The sequence below is a fragment of the Zea mays genome, chromosome 5 (assembly GCF_902167145.1).
Source record: "Zea mays cultivar B73 chromosome 5, Zm-B73-REFERENCE-NAM-5.0, whole genome shotgun sequence".
Lineage (NCBI taxonomy): Eukaryota > Viridiplantae > Streptophyta > Magnoliopsida > Poales > Poaceae > Zea > Zea mays.
In genome coordinates, this window is record NC_050100.1 from 209,716,323 (window position 1) to 209,737,716 (window position 21,394).

At 44.3% G+C, this 21,394-nt stretch overlaps 3 protein-coding genes across 3 annotated transcripts; 1 reads left to right on the plus strand and 2 right to left on the minus strand.

The window, feature by feature from the left end:
- The first annotated feature begins 7,428 nt into the window (after window positions 1-7,428).
- On the plus strand, window positions 7,429-9,796 carry LOC100282203 (RNA exonuclease 4). Its single transcript, NM_001155115.2, has 7 exons — window positions 7,429-7,547; window positions 7,953-8,104; window positions 8,233-8,363; window positions 8,502-8,674; window positions 8,895-9,104; window positions 9,191-9,271; window positions 9,375-9,796. The coding sequence occupies exons 1-7, from the start codon at window positions 7,513-7,515 to the stop codon at window positions 9,601-9,603; spliced, it is 1,011 nt and encodes a 336-aa protein (NP_001148587.2). The 5' UTR covers window positions 7,429-7,512; the 3' UTR covers window positions 9,604-9,796.
- A 54-nt stretch (window positions 9,797-9,850) lies between these two features.
- LOC103627630 (uncharacterized) lies at window positions 9,851-14,306 on the minus strand. Its single transcript, XM_008647922.3, has 2 exons — window positions 13,551-14,306; window positions 9,851-10,419 (listed from the first exon to the last, which is right to left on the minus strand). Exons 1-2 carry the CDS (start codon window positions 14,257-14,259, stop codon window positions 10,031-10,033), a joined length of 1,098 nt encoding a protein of 365 aa, XP_008646144.1. The 5' UTR covers window positions 14,260-14,306; the 3' UTR covers window positions 9,851-10,030.
- A 2,803-nt stretch (window positions 14,307-17,109) lies between these two features.
- LOC118472100 (uncharacterized) lies at window positions 17,110-18,424 on the minus strand. Its single transcript, XM_035959258.1, has 2 exons — window positions 18,305-18,424; window positions 17,110-17,735 (listed from the first exon to the last, which is right to left on the minus strand). The coding sequence occupies exon 2, from the start codon at window positions 17,727-17,729 to the stop codon at window positions 17,346-17,348; it is 384 nt and encodes a 127-aa protein (XP_035815151.1). The 5' UTR covers window positions 17,730-17,735; window positions 18,305-18,424; the 3' UTR covers window positions 17,110-17,345.
- Window positions 18,425-21,394: the final 2,970 nt, after the last annotated feature.

Consider the following 21,394-nt stretch of genomic DNA (forward strand, 5'->3'; position numbering starts at 1 on the left):
TATTGTTTCCGACCTTAGAACTGAGAATGATATGTTACATGCTAAGGTTGTTGAATTAAAATCTTGCAAACCCTCTACATCTAATGTTGAGCATATTTCTATTTGTACTAGATGTAGAGATGTTGATATCAATGCTATTCATGATCACATGTCTTTAATCAAACAACAAAATGATCATATAGCATTATTAGATGCAAAAATTGCCGAGCATAACTTGGAAAATGAAAAGTTTAAATTTGCTAGAAGTATGCTCTATAATGGGAGACGCCCTGGCATCAAGGATGGCATTGGCTTCCAAAGGGGAGACAATGTCAAACTTAATGCCCCTCCAAAGAACTTATCCAACTTTGTTAAGGGCAAGGCTCCCATGCCTCAGGATAACGAGGGTTACATTTTATACCCTGCCGGCTATCCTGAGAACAAAATTAGGAGAACTCATTCTAGGAAGTCTCACTCTGGCCCTAACCATGCTTTTATGTATAAGGGTGAGACATCTAGCTCTAGGCAACCAACCCATACCAAGTTGCCTAGAAAGAAAACTCCTAATGCATCAAATGATCATGCTATTTCATTTAAAACTTTTGATGCTTCTTATGTGCTTACTAGCAAATCCGGCAAGGTAGTTGCCAAATTTGTTGGGGGCAAACACAAGGGGTCAAAGACTTGTGTTTGGGTACCCAAAGTTCTTGTGTCTAATGCCAAAGGACCCAAAACCGTTTGGGTACCTAAAGTCAAGAACTAAAATTGTTTTGTAGGTTTATGCATCCGGGGGCTCAAGTTGGATACTCGACAGCGGGTGCACAAACCACATGACAGGGGAGAAAAAGATGTTCTCCTCATATGAGAAAAACCAAGATCCCCAACGAGCTATCACATTCGGGGATGGAAATCAAGGTTTGGTCAAAGGTTTGGGTAAAATTGCTATTTCACCTGACCATTCCATTTCCAATGTTTTTCTTGTTGATTCGTTAGATTACAACTTGCTTTCTGTTTCCTAATTATGTCAAATGGGCTACAACTGTCTTTTTACTGATGTAGGTGTCACTGTCTTTAGAAGAAGTGATGATTCAATAGCATTTAAGGGTGTGTTAGAGGGTCAGCTATACTTAGTAGATTTTGATAGAGCTGAGCTCGACACATGCTTAATTGCTAAGACTAACATGGGTTGGCTCTGGCACCGCCGACTAGCCCATGTTGGGATGAAGAATCTTCATAAGCTTCTAAAGGGAGAGCACATTTTAGGATTAACAAATGTTCATTTTGAGAAAGACAGGATTTGTAGCGCATGCCAGGCGGGGAAGCAAGTTGGAGTCCATCATCCACACAAGAACATCATGACGACCGACAGGCCGCTTGAGCTACTCCACATGGATCTATTCGGCCCGATTGCTTACATAAGCATCGGCGGGAGTAAGTATTGTCTTGTAATAGTGGATGATTATTCTCGCTTCACTTGGGTATTCTTTTTACAGGAAAAATCTCAAACCCAAGAGACCTTAAAGGGATTCTTGAGACGGGCTCAAAATGAGTTCGGCTTAAGGATCAAGAAAATAAGAAGCGACAACGGAACGGAGTTCAAGAACTCTCAAATTGAAGGCTTCCTTGAGGAGGAGGGCATCAAGCATGAGTTCTCTTCTCCCTACACTCCACAACAAAATGGTGTAGTGGAGAGGAAGAACCGAACTTTGTTGGATATGGCAAGAACCATGCTTGATGAGTACAAGACACCGGACCGGTTTTGGGCCGAAGCGGTCAACACCGCCTGCTACGCCATCAATCGGTTATATCTTCACCGAATCCTCAAGAAGACATCCTATGAACTCCTAACCGGTAAAAAGCCCAACATTTCATACTTTAGAGTTTTTGGTAGCAAATGCTTTATTCTTGTTAAAAGAGGTAGAAAATCTAAATTTGCTCCTAAAACTGTAGAAGGCTTTTTACTAGGATATGACTCAAACACAAGGGCATATAGAGTCTTTAACAAGTCCTCGGGACTTGTTGAAGTTTCTTGTGACGTTGTGTTTGATGAGACTAACGGCTCTCAAGTAGAGCAAGTTGATCTTGATGAGATAGGTGAAGAACAGGCTCCGTGCACAGCGCTAAGGAACATGTCCATTGGGGATGTGTGTCCTAAGGAATCTGAAGAGCCTCCACATGTACAAGATCAACCATCCTCCTCCACGCTAGCATCTCCACCAACTCAAAATGAGAATGAAGCTCAAGTTGATGAAGTAGAAGATCAAGCAAATGAGCCACCTCAAGATGACGGCAATGATCAAGGGGGAGATGCAAATGATCAAGACAAGGAGGATGAAGAGCAAAGACCGCCACACCCAAGAGTCCACCAAGCAATCCAACGAGATCACCCCGTCGACACCATCCTCGGCGACATTCATAAGGGGGTAACCACTCGATCTCGTGTTGCACATTTTTGTGAACATTACTCCTTTGTTTCCTCTATTGAGCCACACAGGATAGAGGAAGCACTTCAAGATTCGGATTGGGTGATGGCGATGCAAGAGGAGCTCAACAACTTCACAAGGAATGAGGTATGGCGATTGGTTCCACGTCCTAACCAAAATGTTGTAGGAACCAAATGGGTCTTCCGCAACAAGCAAGATGAGCATGGTGTGGTGACAAGGAACAAAGCTCGACTTGTGGCCAAGGGATACTCCCAAGTCGAAGGTTTGGATTTCGGTGAAACCTATGCACCCGTAGCTAGGCTTGAATCTATTCGCATATTATTGGCCTATGCTACTTACCATGGCTTTAAGCTTTATCAAATGGACGTGAAAAGTGCCTTCCTCAACGGACCAATCAAGGAAGAGGTCTACGTTGAGCAACCTCCCGGCTTTGAAGACAGTGAGTACCCTAACCATGTCTATAGGCTCTCTAAGGCGCTTTATGGGCTCAAGCAAGCCCCAAGAGCATGGTATGAATGCCTAAGAGATTTCCTTATTGCTAATGGCTTCAAAGTCGGAAAAGCTGATCCTACACTCTTTACTAAAACTCTTGAAAATGACTTGTTTGTATGCCAAATTTATGTTGATGATATTATATTTGGGTCTACTAACGAGTCTACATGTGAAGAGTTTAGTAGGATTATGACACAGAAATTCGAGATGTCTATGATGGGGGAGTTGAAGTATTTCTTAGGATTCCAAGTAAAGCAACTCCAAGAGGGCACTTTCATTAGCCAAACAAAGTATACTCAAGATATTCTAAGCAAGTTTGGAATGAAGGATGCCAAGCCCATCAAGACACCCATGGGAACAAATGGACATCTCGACCTCGACACGGGAGGTAAGTCCGTGGATCAAAAGGTATACCGGTCGATGATTGGTTCATTGCTTTATTTATGTGCATCTCGACCGGACATTATGCTTTCCGTATGCATGTGTGCAAGATTCCAATCCGACCCTAAGGAATCCCACCTTACGGCCGTAAAACGAATCTTGAGATATTTGGCTTATACTCCTAAGTTTGGGCTTTGGTACCCTCGGGGATCCACTTTTGATTTGCTTGGTTATTCCGATGCCGATTGGGCGGGGTGTAAGATTAATAGGAAGAGCACATCGGGGACTTGTCAGTTCTTGGGAAGATCCTTGGTGTCATGGGCTTCAAAGAAGCAAAATTCGGTCGCTCTTTCTACCGCCGAAGCCGAGTATATTGCCGCAGGCCATTGTTGCGCGCAATTACTTTGGATGAGGCAAACCCTGCGGGACTACGGTTACAAATTAACCAAAGTTCCTTTGCTATGTGATAATGAGAGTGCAATCAAAATGGCCGACAATCCTGTCGAGCATAGCCGCACTAAACACATAGCCATTCGGTATCATTTTCTTAGGGATCACCAACAAAAGGAAGATATCGAGATTTCTTACATTAATACTAAAGATCAATTAGCCGATATCTTTACCAAGCCTCTTGATGAACAAACTTTTACCAAACTTAGGCATGAGCTCAATATTCTTGATTCGCGCAATTTCTTTTGCTAGATTGCACACATAGCTCATTTTATATACCTTTGATCATGTCTCTTTTATACGCTATGACTAATGTGTTTTGAAGTCTATTTCAAACCAAGTCATAGGTATATTGAAAGGAAATTGGAGTCTTCGGCGAAGACAAAAGGCTTCCACTCCGTAACTCATACTTCGCCATCACTCCAAGCAACTCTCTATTCTTTGGGGAGAAATGAGCATCAAAGAAAAGGACTTCGTCTTTGGGAGAGAGTAAGAGCCCAAAGCTAAAGGACCGGACTTCGCCTTTGGTATAATCTTAACTCACTTATTTATGACCAAAGGGGAAGATAGCACTTCGAGGGCTCTAATGATTCCGTTTTTGGCGATTCATGCCAAAAAGGGGGAGAAATGAGCCCAAAGCAAAAGGACCGCACCACCACCATTTTCAAAAAAAAAACTTAGTGCTTTCCAAAAGTATTTATCAACTGGTATCCTATTGTGTTCAAAAGGAGAAGAAAATTAGTTTTTCAAAAATGTATATCAAAACCCTCTTGAACACTAAGAGGTGGATCTCCTTTAGGGGGAGTTTTGTTTAGTCAAAGGAAAAGCATTTGAAACAGGGGGAGAAAATTTCAAATCTTGAAAATGCTTTGCTAACTCTTGTTCATTTACCTTTGACTATTTGCAAAAGATCTTTGAAATGGACTTACAAAAGAATTTGCAAAAACAAAACATGTGGTGCAAGCGTGGTCCAAAATGTTAAATAAGAAAGAAACATTCCATGCATATCTTGTAAGTAGTTATATTGGCTCAATTCCAAGCAACCTTTACACTTACATTATGCAAACTAGTTCAATTATGCACTTCTATATTTGCTTTGGTTTGTGTTGGCATCAATCACCAAAAAGGGGGAGATTGAAAGGGAATTAGGCTTACACCTAGTCCCTAATTAATTTTGGTGGTTGAATTGGCCAACACAAATAATTGGACTAACTAGTTTGCCAAAGTGTATAGATTATACAGGTGTAAAAGGTTCACACTCAGCCAATAAAAAGACCAAGTTTTGGATTCAACAAAGGAGCAAAGGGGCAACCGAAGGCACCCCTGGTCTGGCGCACCGGACTGTCCGGTGCGCCACCGGACATGTCCGGTGCACCAGGGGGACTCAGACTCAAACTCGCCACCTTCGGGAATTCCCAGAGGCGACTCGGCTATAATTCACCGGACTGTCCGGTGTACACCGGACAGTGTCCGGTGCGCCAAGGGAGGTCGGCCTCAGGAACTCGCCAGCTTCGGGAAACTCCAACGGCTAGTCCACTATAATTCACCGGACTGTCCGGTGTGCACCGGACTGTCCGGTGCGACTCCGAAGCAACGGCTACCTCCGCGCCAACGGCTCTCTGCGGTGCAATAAATGCGCGCGCAGCGCGCACAGATGGCAGGCGTGCCCATACTGGCACACCGGACAAGGAACAGTAGATGTCCGGTGTGCACCGGACACCCTGGAGGGCCCACAAGTCAGAAGTTCCAACGGTCAGAATCCAACGGCAGTGATGACGTGGCAGGGGGCACCGGACTGTCCGGTGTGCACCGGACTGTCCGGTGCGCCATCAAGCAGACAGCCCAGCCAACGGTCAAGTTTGGTGGTTGGGGCTATAAATACCCCAACCACCCCACCATTCATTGCATCCAAGTTTTCCACTTCCCAACTACTACAAGAGCTCTAGCATTCAATTCTAGACACACCAAAGAGATCAAATCCTCTCCAATTCCACACAAAGCCCTAGCGACTAGTGAGAGTGATTTGCCGTGTTCATTTGAGCTCTTGCGCTTGGATTGCTTCTTTTCTTTCTCACTTGTTCTTGTGATCAAAACTCCATTGTAATCAAGGCAAGAGGCACCAATTGTGTGGTGGCCCTTGCGGGGAAGTTTTGTTCCCGGCTTTGATTTGAGAAGAGAAGCTCACTCGGTCCGAGGGACCGTTTGAGAGAGGGAAGGGTTGAAAGAGACCCGGCCTTTGTGGCCTCCTCAACGGGGAGTAGGTTTGAGAGAACCGAACCTCGGTAAAACAAATCCATGTGTCACACTTCATTATTTGCTCGCGATTTGTTTTGAGCCATCTCTCGCGGACTCGTTTATATTTCTAACGCTAACCCGGCTTGTAGTTGTGTTTATATTTGTAAATTTCAGTTTCGCCCTATTCACCCCCCCTCTAGGCGACTATCAGTATAAGGGGAGTATTTAGGGGGGAACCACTGCGGGAGATAAAAAGTTAGGGGATAAACTGTTGATGATGTGACCCAAAAAAGTGATATAAGGAGAGAAATTTAGAGGGTACCGCTGCAAATAGTCTAATATGCACTAATCAGGTGTATTTCTCTCTAGAGAGCCATCGTCACCCTACAACTACAAGTGAAAAGTTTCAAAAAAAAACTGCAAGTGAAAGACTAGACAACAACCTTAGACAGTAGTAGTAGCCACTAGCTAGGCAGGGTTTACAATTTCTGCTCGAAAATCCCAAAAAAAATCTAAAATTCCCTGTATTTCGGTGGGGTTCAAAAGAGAAATGTTTCGGTGCACTTGTATATTTTGATATGATAATATGTGTTGTCTACTATATTGCTAAACTATGGATTTGTAGTACTTAAGACCATATTTATATTGACATTGAACATGTAATATGTAGGACTTATTGCTTTGCTAAACTATGGACTTGCAGTGCTTGAGACTGTACTTGATTATATTAATTGGGATGTTCATGGTGTAACGGATCGATCTACAACTATAATGGATGCTATAAGCTGTTGCGTATAGTTTTATTTCTTGGTTATATGCAATTGTAATGTAGGATGGATAAGATAGTTTCTAGCCATTTTATGATTTTTCTTAAAAAAAAAGTATCAAATTTTGTTTAAATTTGGTATGAATTTCCCAAAACATGTTATATTTCGGTGAGGGGTGAATTTTTTTTTTCACATTCCGAAATTGCAAACCCTGGTATTAAGGTACTTAGCATGCCCACAACAAAAGGGAGATGATGGCAATTAGATTAGAGCATCTCTAAGGGACTCTACATTTGTGACTCTATATTTTTTACTTTCTATTTGACTCTATTTATATTTTTATAAAGATTGCATTCTATATGTAATATCTTATTCCAACAAACTCTCTAATAGATAAGTTAGTTTGTCTAGCTAAGTTTAGTTAGAGAGGGTGCCAATTTGAAGAGTCGGATGTCTTGGCGAGTTAAATGACTAGTTTATTGGAAAGTTATTTTACTTTTAAGTAGCTAAAATTCAGCTTGATGACTCATTTAGCTAGTTTTTTGGAGATGCTTTTACGATAAACTGCAACTTCAGAATGGCAATGGCAAGGCTGTCGGGTCTTCCCTCGTGAAGGCTCTATCTCTCGGCATTCCCTATAAATAGCCTGCTCATGGCGTCCCCCATCTCATCGCCAGCCTCGAGATCGATCTCTCTCAAGGGACCTTGCTTGCCGCCACCCCCACCGCAGTTACAGTTATAGCTAGGGATCTGAGGACTAGCTGATGGACAGCAGGAGGGAGTCCTCGGAGACCTTGAGGTAAGAGAGATGCTATTCTTTCAGCTGTCATTGATATGCGTACTGCAAATGGCCGTGTGCAGGACTGATTAAGCGCATGCCATATACTGCACCTGTCCCTTGTGGGGGATATATATACATATTAAACACTACTCCTATTATTATTCTAACAAGACATCAAGTCAGTTCACTGATCTATGTAATTAATAAGGCTTGACACATGCATGGCCATTTCTTGTAACCATGATCCTGTAAAGAGACTGTGGTTGCGAGGAGGCCGGGCTAGCTGTTCATGCATGAAACTGCTCGTGCAAGGATCAGCTTGGCGCCCTCTCGCATTGGATAGATCCTACATATGTTCCTGAAGGCCAGAATCCATACATACATGATGAATGATCTCATACATGTCATGTCCATGACCATCAGGAACAAATGCGCAGCCTGCTTCAGGCAGTACAACAGGATGGAGCACCTGGTGGAGCACATGAAGGTCTCGTACCACTCGGTGCACGAGCCCAGGTGCGGCGTCTGCGGGAAGCACTGCCGCTCCTTGGAGTCGCTCAGGGAGCATCTCATCGGTACGTACGTACTGCAGAAACAAAGCTCTCTGCCCCGAAGAAACCAAAAGACGTACGTACAGGCGTGGTTTCGATCAGTTCTGACGCTTCTTCGATTCTTCCTGTTCTCCACCGTACCGTGTCTCCAGGGCCGTTGCCCAAGGTGGAGTGCGCGCGGGTCTTCGGCGTCCGCGGCTGCAGCATCTGCCTCAACGTTCTCGACAGCAGCGCCGCCGTCAGATACCACCGTGCGGCCTGCCAGTACTCTCGTGCTGCTCCGGTACGATGCGTGGTCACCTGATATCACTTGAGAGCTCGATCGGATGCATTGCCTTCCATCGCCTTTTGCCTGTGGCTTTTGGTCAGTAGTACTAGCTAGATTCTGATATTGTTTTCCACTCCACCATCGTGGTCCCAGATGCCCAGGGGCGGTAGCATGACTGGGCGCGCGGTCGCCCTGGCTTGCAAGATGGTAGGGGGAGGAAGCGACGGCTCCATGGACCTTTGTGCGAGGGTGTGCCTCGTTGGAGAAGATGAGCACGTCATCTTCCAGACCTATGTCAAACCTACACTCCCTGTCACGAACTACAGGTAATCCTCCTACTTCTCGTGCAGTTGCCATCATGTCCGTTACTAAGTTGGCCATCTTTCAGCGAGTACTATACCATATGGAGTATATGATAGACGTTGCCGGATCCTATTAAAATAAAGATAAAGAGTAGTTACAGCTGGGAGTAGAAAGAAATTTCGTTCCATGTCCTTGAAAGTTGAAGCTGACCGGAAGATGACTATGTGTGTAACATGTTTTCAGGTATGAAGTGACTGGGATAAGGCCAGAGTACCTGAGGGACGCAATGCCGCTCAAGGTTGCGCAGAGAAGAATCCAGGAAATCCTGTGCAACGGGGAGTCACTGTGGAAGTTACGCCCAAGAAGCTATGGTAGGGCAAAGGTACTCGTTGGTCATGGCCTCGACCATGACCTTGAGCGCCTAGGGTTAGAGTACCCGGCATTCATGATCAGGTGAGGAGCAGGAAAAAAAAACGCAGTTAATTACCAGTTACCACAGTGGTTTTGCCTTTTTGACAGAAATTGTTGTGCATATGCAGGGATACTGCAAAATACCCACCACTAATGAAGACTAGCAAGCTGAGTAACTCCCTCAAGTACCTTACACAAGCATACCTCGGGTATGTCAACTTCTTGGGTGGTCTATATATACAATCAGAACCATCATCGTACTGTTATCTAATATATGTGAAATAATGCTGACGAGATTCTGTCTTCTTGTAGGTATGACATCCATACTGGCATTCAGGACCCCTACGAGGACTGCGTCGCAACAATGAGGCTGTACATCAGGATGAGATCACAGGCTCACCAGAGAGATTACAACTCCGGCTCTGGCGAGGCCCAGAACAACTATCCAGCCTGGAGGCAGAGGGAGCTCGACAGGATGAGCCCAGAAGAACTCCTGGCACTTTCAGCATCAGACTACTACTGCTGGTGCCTGGATTACTAAACCGATCGGCTTATAAGGAAAATAAGGCAGGCGAACGTTGTCGGTTGACATGTTCCGTCTATGGCGATCATCTTTAGATGTACAAGTAGCTTGCGGCTTTGCTATATTGGGGGTTAATTAAAGCGTATAAACAAAGGATTCTATATAAATGTATTGATGCCTTAGATCTGTATAAGAAGCAATATCATGATTTATGATGCATGTGGAAAGAGGATTTTCCTGCTTGCGTTTTTATGAATTCCAATAATGAGAAAAGGCAGCAGCATATCTTGATTTATGAATTATGATACATAAAGAGGACGTGTATCTCCACAAAACGAACGGATGATTGCAGCATTTTGTGCAGCTTGTCAGGCAGGCTATGTCAGTTCTATACAAGTATTAGCCTCTTCAGTAAATCATTACATCATAAGTATAACCGGGCGATTCAAGTTTCTGAACCGTTGAAGAAAAGTCTTACACTGGGCTCCTTGATTTTCCGGTACTGCTTAGTTTCTGTGCGTGGATTCTTAGGTTTAGGCTCGGGTGCTTTTTCCTGCTTGCCGTTCCTTTTCTTGTCCTTGGACTGGCTCCTGTTTAGCTTGATGAACTCAAGACACTGTCGAATGATTGTCAGCACCGTGAAATGGGTCTCAAACTCGTTCTTGATGACAGGGGGGTGGCGGAGGTTGGGGCCATTCTTGCTCCAGGTGTAGTTCTCGATGAAGTAGACACAGTCAGTTCTAGCCCTGAACGATACCTCCCGTAGAAGCTCTTCAGCCTGCCTAATGGATCTCGTGGCCTTCTTAAAAGTCAACACGACGATCAAATTAAGCCCTGTCAATAGATATTAGTAACAATCAAGTTCAGCCTTATTATAGGACTTAAAAACACACGGTTTAGGTTTTAAGTGAAAACCACAGACAGAAAGGTCGTCACATTGGAAGGTTTGCCAGCCAGGCTGGAGATGATCTGGGGGCCTGGTCGGCCTGGTGTCTCCGACCAGGCCATTGCATTGGCAAGCAATGCGGCTCTGGGAAGAGGAAGAGAAGACGAACAAAAGATGGGGTGACCCAGCCCAGCGTGTGACATCTTCAAGATCTACAGACTACAGGACAGCCTGGGAGGAGTGCATAAACGAACCTCTGTCACTATGTTTCTATGTATTATTATCCCTTTCTACATGCACAAGTTGCTCTTTATATGTTATGGCCTAGAAGTGCCAAAAACATTGTGATGCCTGAACGCTGTTAGACGATAATTAGAGCTTGTTTCTATCTTGTAATCTTGCACAACAAACCGGATGAGGACATGAGGTGATCCGTGATCGGCAGGCAGGATCTTTATCCTTCTGATATATATGTATAGGTGGGGCGTTAAGGCTAAGTATGGTAGCTGCCATACCTTGGCCATAACAATACATATGAATAGATGCCAATTCCTCTCTAAACCAAAAAGTAATCATAGCAAAGTGGTATTGTTTGATGAGCTTTTATTCTTTTTTTTTTTTTTTTGCTATTATGAGCTTTCCCGCGAAAGGGCGTTACGCTTGGTTAAGGCTTCCGAGTAGCAACTCCAGTTCTCAGGTTTGATCCCCTCGGGGACGATTTTTCAGGCTTAGTTACAAAAATCCCTTCATTGTGCCTCGCCCGCTCCTAAGTTACGTCCTGCGGGCCACCCTGGGCCGTTGCAGAGTGGACAGTGACGGCTACTAGTGATGGGGCCAGGGTTCACTACTAGTGATGGGGCCAGGGTTCAGAGATTTTTTTAGGCAAGACCATGTTTCGGTCTCTTCTTAATATAATACCGGGAGGACGGTCTTTCCCTCCCCACCCGAGTTTTTTTATTATGAGCTTTCCATTTTCCTTTCTGTTCTCTCCCTCCAATACATCAAACTCTATTTATTCTTCCTAATCTCTACCATATAAAATATTAGTTTCACGGTTCTACGGTTTTAGTTCTACCATCACTCTTCTCCTTTCCACTTTATATAAAAATAAGGTAAATTATGCACAAGTATAAGTTCGAATGAACCTTAGTTGTTAACTCCACATTTACTCACACCTAACCAACATAACACACATATTTTTGTGTTTTATTAAAACAAAGTCTACCAGAAACTGTAGCAGTATACGGATATATGACTAGTTGCTACTCTATGCCCTTCCTTTTTAAATGGTTGTCTAAATATAGACATTTCTTTTTAGATTTCTCCGTAGCCAAGAATAGCTCTCTACAGTAAAATTTCTACATAGCCAAAAATAGCTCTATAGAGTCTAAACAAAATATAGAAAGTTATTGAAGATGAAAAGATATAAAAATAATTTTTATACAAATGTCTTTAAATATAATTTAGTAATTTAGAGATTAAAATTTTAAAAGACTCCTAGATACAAAATTTATTGAGGCGTAAAAAATATAAAACGGTTTTTATACTGATGACTCCTTAAATTATCTTTTAGTAATTTCTATACTATACTTAAAGCACCAGTTTCAACGGTCGTCCCGCGTCATCTTTTTACAAATAACCCCTTACAACTATTTCAAATTAATCCGTTGCACGCCTATAGATGACCAAACGGCGGCCCGACACGGACCAGAGCATGCGGGCCACAACTATGGCCCAGGCACGTCATGCCGTCCTACTGACTGTGCCGGACCAACCCGTTAGCCCGTCGACCCATTTGATTAAATCAGCGTAAAATGTTAAAAACGGTGCTGGAGGTAGGGTTTGAACGCATGCCCTAATGGAAGAAGGATGAGAGACACTGGGTGAAGCTGTCTAACAAGTAGAACATCATGCTCAGATGTTTTTAATATTGAATATAAATTGTATATATGTATATACGTTTTTTGTAAATAAAAATATATAATCGTGTCGGACCAGGCCAGCACTACGGGCCGAGGCTACAGCCCAAGCACGACACGACGTTCTTGGCTCTCGCAAGCATTAGGCCGTTTCTGAGACCACATTGCCGCAATGGACTACATGGTGTTTGTCTGTTTGAGGTTGCTGAATTGGATGGAGCAACAATGATTTGTCACACTAACAGTAAAATGAAAGGTTATTTGTTGGTTTTAAACGTTAGTAATTGCTACGAAGTAGCATAATTTATATGGAGTGCATCCAGTTTTTATTGATGCCTGACTTTAGAAATCACTTCATATTTTGATCTATCTTTTTTATAAGTTTGACTTCGTGTGACTTATTTTAGAAACTTAAGCTCACAAACTTTCTCCTATTTGATCTCTGTATGGTGGAATTATGTCATTTTATAATCTCAGTTCGTTCAGTTAGTCGTTGTGAACTCTCTTCTAATCGCTCACTTCATTGGTCGTGTTGTACCAAGACATATTGCACGGAGTAAACAATAACACAAGTTAGCCAAATCAAAAAAAAATATTATACAGAGAACGGAGACAATTAATGGAAAATCTTAATTTTTTTTATGTATAGTTTACGTGTGTATTGATGTAAACCGTCGCAACGCACAGGCAACCGACTAGTAGATAGTAAAATTTAGCTCCCGTTTTGTTTGAGGGACTAATCTTTAATCCCTAGTTTTTAGTCTCGTTTAGTCTCTATTTTGACAAACGGAATGACTAAAGTAGGGACTAATTGACTTTAGTCTCTAGTCTCTGACATGGGTGATAAAAGGAACTAATTGACAACATTTACTCCAATTACCCTTGCCTAGAAAACTAGTGTAAAACAAAAAAAGGATATTTTAGTCTTTATATGTTAAATTTAATATATTTAGAATATGTTTAGTCTCTACAACCAAATATAATAGAGACTAAACTTTAGTCTCTAGACTAAACTTTAGTTCTAGGACTAATGAAACCAAACAAGGCCTTAGACTCCAATGTCGATTGTGCTGGTTGGGTTGGGCCTTTCTAGTAGACGGCCCAGTATAAATAAATAGTGCGACACGCAGAGCCCACAAGAAGTTCTGGAAGCTACTAACCTTTGTTTCTGACGGCGGCAGAAATCTCCGGTAGACACTTGATGGCGGCGCTCCGCTCCTTGGTGGGCGCGTCGCAGCGCAGAACGAACACAACGCACTCAGGGTCCCCGACGCTGATGGCCGCGTCGACGTCCTCCCTCTTCAGCCTAAACGCCTCGGGGAGCGGCGGCGCATCCAGCAGCTCCACCGCATCGCTCTCCCCCGCTCCCGCGCTGTCGCCGTCGGCCCCAGCCACCACGGCATTGACCCTGAGGAGCCTCCTCAGCCCGTCGGTCCCGCCGCCGGGCGGCGATGCCTCCGCGCGCAGCAGCAGCGGGCCGTCCTCGGCCGCCAGCGCCCGGCACGCCGTGTTGACCAGCGAGCTCTTGCCGTGGGCACGGAACCCCGTGATCAGCACGGATGGCGGCGGCGGGGAGGCGCTCTCGCCGTCGCCGTCCTCGTCGTCGGCGACGAGTGCCGTGAGCACCTCTCGGATCTCCCGGCGGAGGGATGCCACGGCGTCCTCCCTGAGGAGGCGTGTCGCGACAATGAGCGCCAGCGCTCCGGCAGCCGCCGCCGCGGCTATGAGGAGGGGCAACATTACTGTTAACATGAACAAAGACGGAATTTTTTTGTGTGTGGGGGGGATTTGCCTTGGAACAGGGTCGGCGAGATGCTTTGTAGATGAAGCGCCATGCTTAACAAGGATGGAATCTGACCACAAGGACATGAACGGGGGCGCGTGTTACGTTTTCGGTTTTCGCCTCACGTAATGGATCGAATATTTTTTTCGTTGTCGCTACTAGCTTGTGCTCGAAACTACTTCCTCCTCAAATCGTCATTTTGACTTTATTAAGAGTAAAATAGAACAAGGTTAGACGCGAAGATGCTCGAGGGACATAGCTATATGGGTCTGTTTTTTTCGGTTTCTTGCAGCTTCTGGTCACCAAAAGCTGGTGTTGACTGTCAAACGCTAAGTTTTTCAGTCAGCTTCTATAAAATTTGTTGTGCGTAAAAACCATGAGGAAGGAGAGAGAGATTTGCTTTGGAACCGGGTCGGCGAGATGCTTTGTAGATGAAGCGCCATGCTTAGCAAGGATGGAATCTGACCACAAGGACATGAACGGGGGGTTTGTTACGTTTTCGATTTTCGCCTCACGGAATGGATCGAATATTTTTTTCGTTGTTGCTACTAGCTTGTGCTCGAAACTACTGCCTCCTCAAATCGTCATTTTGACTTTATTAAGAGTAAAATAGAATAAGGTTAGACGCGAAGATGCTCGAGGGACATAGCTATAGACTGCCAACTATGGATCTGTTTGTTTCGGTTTGTGACAGTTTCTGGCCACCAAAAGCTGCTGTGGACTGTCAAACGCTCAGCTTTTCAGCCAGCTTCTATAAAATTCATTGGGGTAAAAACCATGGGGAGAGAGAGAGATTTACCTTGGAACGGGGTCGGCGAGATGCTTTATAGATGAAGCGTCATGCTTTTTTCTGACCAGCTTTTCTGAAAATCTAGCTGTGTGGAGAATCTGGCTGTGGGGAGAATCTGAGTATCATTACGATTACGTGTGTAGAAAGATAAAGTTGTTCATAGGGCTCAAGATCTAGAAAGTGATGAATTCCTACTATTACAACGACTCAACCGATTATGTGTTTATGTTGATTTTAGATGGTTTTTGTCCCAACAAATTTTATAGAAGCTGGCTGAAAAGCTAAGCGTTTGACAGTCCTGTTGACGCCTTTTCGGAGCGCCAAATACTCAAGAAGAACCGGCGGCGGTGCTCTCTGCACAGGGGCGGACGGTCCGCGCGCGGGGCCGGACGGTCCGCGGCCTGGTGCGAGGCGCGGTGGTACTCTCTGCGCTAGGGCGGACTGTCCGCGGCCTGGGGCCGGACGGTCCGCGGCCTGGTGCGCGGCTAGGGCTTCTCTGCCTGACGGCCGGACGGTCCGCGCCCTGGGGCCGGACGGTCCGCGCGTACGCAGAGGCGGCGGAAGATCGCCGACGGCGTCTGGATCTCGCTCCTGGGAGGGACCCCGTCAGGGAGGAGAGATCCTAGGTGGTGTCTAGGCTCGGGCCGGCCGACCTAGACTCCTCTAATCGACGTAGAGCCGAAGAGAGACGAAGAATTTGGGGATTGGGAGGCTAAACCTAAACTAGACTAGAACTACTCCTAGGATAAAATGCGAATAAAAGTTGTATTGATTCGATTGTTGATGATTACAAATCGGCCGTAGACCTCTCTATTTATAGAGGAGGGGGGCTGGACCCTTTACACAACTGATTCCGAGCTAATCCCGCGAATATAGTTAACAACCGTAGCACAAAACTCGGAACCCTAATCTGTTCTGCGCACGCGCGGACCGTCCGGCCTCAGGGCCGGACCGTCCGCTTGCTCACTTTTTGGTTCGAACATATGCCCCCCTGCCTTTTGGTGGAGCCGGGCGAACCAAAAGCAACTAACTCGATGTGATCACATCGGTTCTCTTAGGCATCTTGCCACATACTAGGATGGTACTGTTTGAGGAAACGCCCATTCAAAGCCTTTGATAAATCCTTGCCTTGTAATGTTTGTAGCAAATAGGCGTTACCAGACATTACCTGTTTTACTTTATAAGGACCCTCCCAGCTTGGCGACCATTTTCCAAACTTCCGGTCTTTATTCCTTAGAGGCAAGATGGTCTTCCACACCAGATCCCCTACTTGAAATGACTTTGCTTTGACCTTCTTATTGTAGGCCCTGGCTACCATGATCTTGTCCTTTTCTATTGCTCCCAAAGCTATCATCCTCTTGTCGGTCACCTCATCAATATTATCCATCATTGAATTATAATAATCAGTAGCAGTTAGATCATTTTGTCTGGCAAACCGGACAGCATTCAAACTTATTTCCACAGGTAACACTGCTTCCTGCCCATAGACAAGCTCAAAAGGAGATACTTTAGTAGCACTATGTTTAGATATTCTATGAGCCCATAAAGCTTCAGACAAAATCTTATGCCAATGTTTACACTAGTAGAGATCTTATCATCGATGACGTTCGTATTGCGTCACTGCATGTGTATATATCGTCACAGAGTAAGGTTTGTGACGAATTTGTGACGAGTTCGATTTGGTCATAGGGGTCGCGTCACATTTGTTGTGTTGTGACGGACTACTCAGTTTCGTCATCGATGTGTATACATTCTGTGACGAAAGGCGCGTTGTCATGGAAGTGAATGCATGCTATGACGATCAGTTGTGGTCATAGAGGAAGACACTTTTCCGTCATAATTCGTCGTCTGCCCGAGCAAACTGACGGTGTTGTTAACGCCGTTTGGTTGCTGTGACGGTACGGTATCGTCACAGATAGAGCCGTGGTTTGGTCATTACCAGCCGTTTGGAAGGTGCTGATGCGTATGACGTCAGCGCTGACGTGGCTAGTGACGTGGCAGCTGACGTCAGCGCTGACGTAACGCTGACGTGGCTAGTACAGTGGCAGCTGACGTGGCATATGTTTTATTATATGCCACCGGTTTGGTCACAGATGTGCAGAGAATAATTTTATTGGAAATTGCAAAATATACTAGAACAGAGGAATGAGCACACAATTCCATATTCCATAGATGAATACAACTAGTATTCCAGTGCGCATACAAACTAAGTGGACAACACTAAACTCAGTTCATAGCATCACCACTTGAGTTCACATTTCAGTTGAGTTTGCACAAACATAACAGCATATAATCAAAAGTTGACACCCACGAGCAACTAGAGTTTTTGGGTACCCTCATGTCAAAGAACAGGCCAAAAACAGCAGCTCTGACTAGCAGCCCTCATGTCGAAGAAGAGTTACCATGCAAGGACAAGAGCTTCTTGATGAGCACATTGGTCTCCTCCATCTCCTTGCTGTTCTTCTCTGTTATCTTCTTGTACTCCTCCAACTCCCTTTGTGTCCTCGCCTGCTGTTCCTCAGCTTCTTCACATTTCTTCCTGAGCTGGTCGAGTTCACCTTGAACAGCAGCCGTCGCTTCAGCTGCAAGTTGTTCCCGAAGCTCACTATGATTTGATGATGAAGCCTTGGAGGTTGCCGATGTTTTGATGCCGACGCTTTTCAGGAATTGGTGTGAGCTGCTCTGGGACAGCACCTTCGACACAAGGTGCACACTGGATGCTGGCATCTCACCTTCAGCAACAGGTTCAGCCCTCAAAGCCTCCATATGAGACTGAAATATCATGGACAGAAACAGTTACATGTTATTGCTAATGAGCAACAGCAAGATGCTGACAATAATGTGAAAACAGTGACTTTCATTTCTAGTGCACGGGTCCTACAAGGCATTAACAAAGACTATGAAAAATAGACTGACAGACTCTAAAAGCTATACATTTGTTGGCAAATTATAGCAGATTATAGCAGTTACAAATTATAGCAGATTTGCTTAAAAGCTATACATTTGATGGCAAATTAAAAGCTATTCATTTGAAATACTCTATAAATAGACTATGAAAAATAATGTGAAAACAGTTACAAATTATAGCAGATTTGCTTAACAAAGACTCTAAAACCTATACATTTCTAGTGCACGGGTCCTACAAAAAATAGACTATGATATTTACTTTCATTTCAGAAATTTGATGGCAGACAAAATAGACTATGATCTGAACTCCCCTGGGATGGGACAAGCGATCTCACTCATCGATCTCACTCCCCTTCGTTCCATCGACCCACAGCCAGCCTCCCTCATATGATCTCATAAAAATTACACTAAATAAAGAAAACAAATGAACTTACAAGTGCTTCTCTTGCCGGTTCACTCAGGCCACGTTTGGAGCTGGTATGACAGGTCTTGAAGGCGTCCACCGCATCTAGTTCTTCAGTCTGGTCTAAGCTGGGTTCTTCTCGGTTTCTCTTCTGCTTCTGTTTCGTGGATAAACAATCACAGCGAAGTTTGCTCAGATCAAATGCAATAGAAGTTGAGTGCACAAGTGCAGGTAGTAGTACAAGGTAATAGTTACTTACATATGCATGTAAGTGTGCCACATAGCAGCGAGAACCCGTAGCCTGATGAAACTTGACTTGACTGCGGTTCTGCTTGTTCTTTGCACTTATTTCCTACAAGAGAATGAACATGTCAGATTAGATCATAGGTTCAATATGCGAAGATCCTTTGCAAACGTATAGTGAAAGAACAATATATGACAAGATACCCATACCATGTTCTTTGGATCAGACCACTTTGCAACTAATGCCCTCCACTGTTCATCAGTCATGTAAGATACAGGAGAAGTTGTGCTAATCTCATTTGCAGGTACACCATTGAAGTATTTCTGCTTGAGCCGATAACGCTGGTTTTTTACCGCAGAGCGTAGCATATCGGTGCAAGCTTCCTTTGTTGCCTTGTCCTCAGTGTTAACGGACAAGCGCCCCTATGCATATGACAATTCCATAGTTAGTCAATTCAGGTTAAGCAGTATACAAGTGAACCATAGAATCAGTAATGCACTTACATTTAGCTGTGACACAAAGCTGTTGTAGTATTTCTGGTCGTCCTTGTAATCTTTCCAACGAGTTAGGATAGGCATGGTTTCCCGAATAATGATGCCAGCCTCTGATGCAAACTTGGCAGCTTGAACAGGTTCATGTGGCCTTTTTTTGCCTTCCTCAACAGCTATGGGCAGTCTCCTTTGCATAACTTTAGTCATCCTGTCCAGTTGTTTTCCCTTGGTTGCTGCCCTGGGTCTCCTTGGTGCTCGCTGTGTAGGAGCTACAAAATATAATTCGCTTTTATTGAATAATGAAATTGTTTTGTTTCATGCAAATCAGCAAAAGAGATGCCTTATTTGACTGAAAAAATAGAACTTGCCTTCAGTTTCTTCATCTCTAGCTACATTGGCTTGAGCATCACCTGTACTGTCATGAGCAGCAGATGCCATGGCTTCCTCTTCAGCTCTGCTGAAATGATCAGCAAGTCCAGGTGTAGTACGACTGTTGCCTTCAGCATCACCTGTACTGTCATGAGCAGCAGATGCCATGGCTTCCTCTGCAGCTCTGCTGAAATGATCAGCAAGTCCAGGTGTAGTAGGGCTGTTTGGTATGTGATCATTTCCATCTGTTGGTTCCTGTACATTGTGGCCATCTGTCTCTGTAGAGTGAAACCTTTTTGAAGATTGCTCCTCTGGTTGTGCACCTGCCCTCACTCTCTTGCTGAACCTAATGCCTGGAGCCATGTTGGGGTCTATCTTCTTCTTTGAAGCAAGGGTTGTGTTTCTACCTCTTCTAGGATACTGTCCACAAAAAAAAGTCATGTGCATTTAAAAGCAAGACCATATATTAATTAAGAGGTATGAAATAAAGAATATGAATCTAAAGGCATGAGCATATATTAAACACCAGATAAAAAACATTGAAATGCAATGCAACTATTTGGCATCCACTACTTTGAAGATAGAAGGAGCACCTTCATTGCCAGGGGTTTTGGCTGCTCATAATATTCACTGTCATCATCAGTATCTCCTTGATCATCATCGTCAAGGAGATAGAAAGAGACATATGAATCCGAATCTGAACTATTATTTATCTTGTTTGCTGCATGTTTCCCCTTTGTTGATGCAGATGGTGAGACAGAATTATTTAGAACAGAAGTATATTTGTTCAGACCCAAATCTTGCATCTTCTTTATATTCTCCTCCACTTGTTTATCCCGTCTTCTCTCATAAGCAGTTCGCTCATGTTGAACTACTTGCAAGATAGATAAGAACAAGCATATTGTGTGTATTAGATAATGTAAAGGATTTTACTAAAAGCTAAGAGGTACTACTATTTGCAGGGAAGGATTTGACTAAAAGCAAATAGATAAGATGTGTAGATTCAGTCATTATGAAGCTTGGTTATGATTGTGCAAGTTCATAATTGTGGTTGCACTGTAACTGTAGTGTTTCCCCTGTTTGGTTGTGGAAATCTTTATGCAGGCTTAAACAATGTTCAAAGTACTAGCTAGTACATTGATTAGGCGATGTAGATTTACACAAGCTGATGAACAAAAAAAGTGAAGATATTCTCATCTCTTTCTACCAGCAAGGTTCAAGAAAGCACTAAGCGCTGAGCGAGCGGTATGGTGGTGAAAATGCTTAAGCGTGATTAATCGTGCTTAATCATTTTTGTTAAAAAAAGAAAAAAATACATGATATTGGGCCACCCTGCAGCAGCCCTTAACCCCCACCTCCTCTCTTCATGAGTCTGCAGCCCACTAGGCCCACCTGCCAGGAGGCTCAACGCAAAACCCCTCTCCCGTGATGACCTCTCCTCCGTGCCGTACGCTCTCCGGCTCCCTCTCCCGAAGCCTCTCCTCCCTCGTGCGATCTTCACCTCTACCGTGAAGCCGCTCCGCCTCTCTCTCACCAATCTGCTGCCTGCAGCCATCGTAGGTCCGTCCGCTCTCTCTCTCTCTCGTTGATCCGTCGATTTGCTGCCTGCTGGATTGACCCCGGAGGTGTTCCTCCTCTTCCTCTCCCTCCTCTACTCCCTTAAACATGCCGAATGGGCACGATTAAGCAGGGCCAGCGCTTAATTGCCCGCTTAGTAGGTAAGCGATGCGTTGACCCTCTGCGCAGCGCTTAACCGCGCCTAATCGCACGCCTAATCGCGCTTTCTTGAACCTTGTCTACCAGTACTAGAAACATAAGTTCTCTACTAAAACATGGATGTGACTGCATATAACACAATGTAAGGAACCAAACACAACTGTATGAGTGCACAATGATTACATAAATCAATATACAATATCTCTGATAACAACGAATGAATAATTAAACTAAATCTAGCGATGCTTAGGGTTTAGGGGTTGGACCTTTCTGACTTCTGTGCCTCCTTTTGTTCACCATC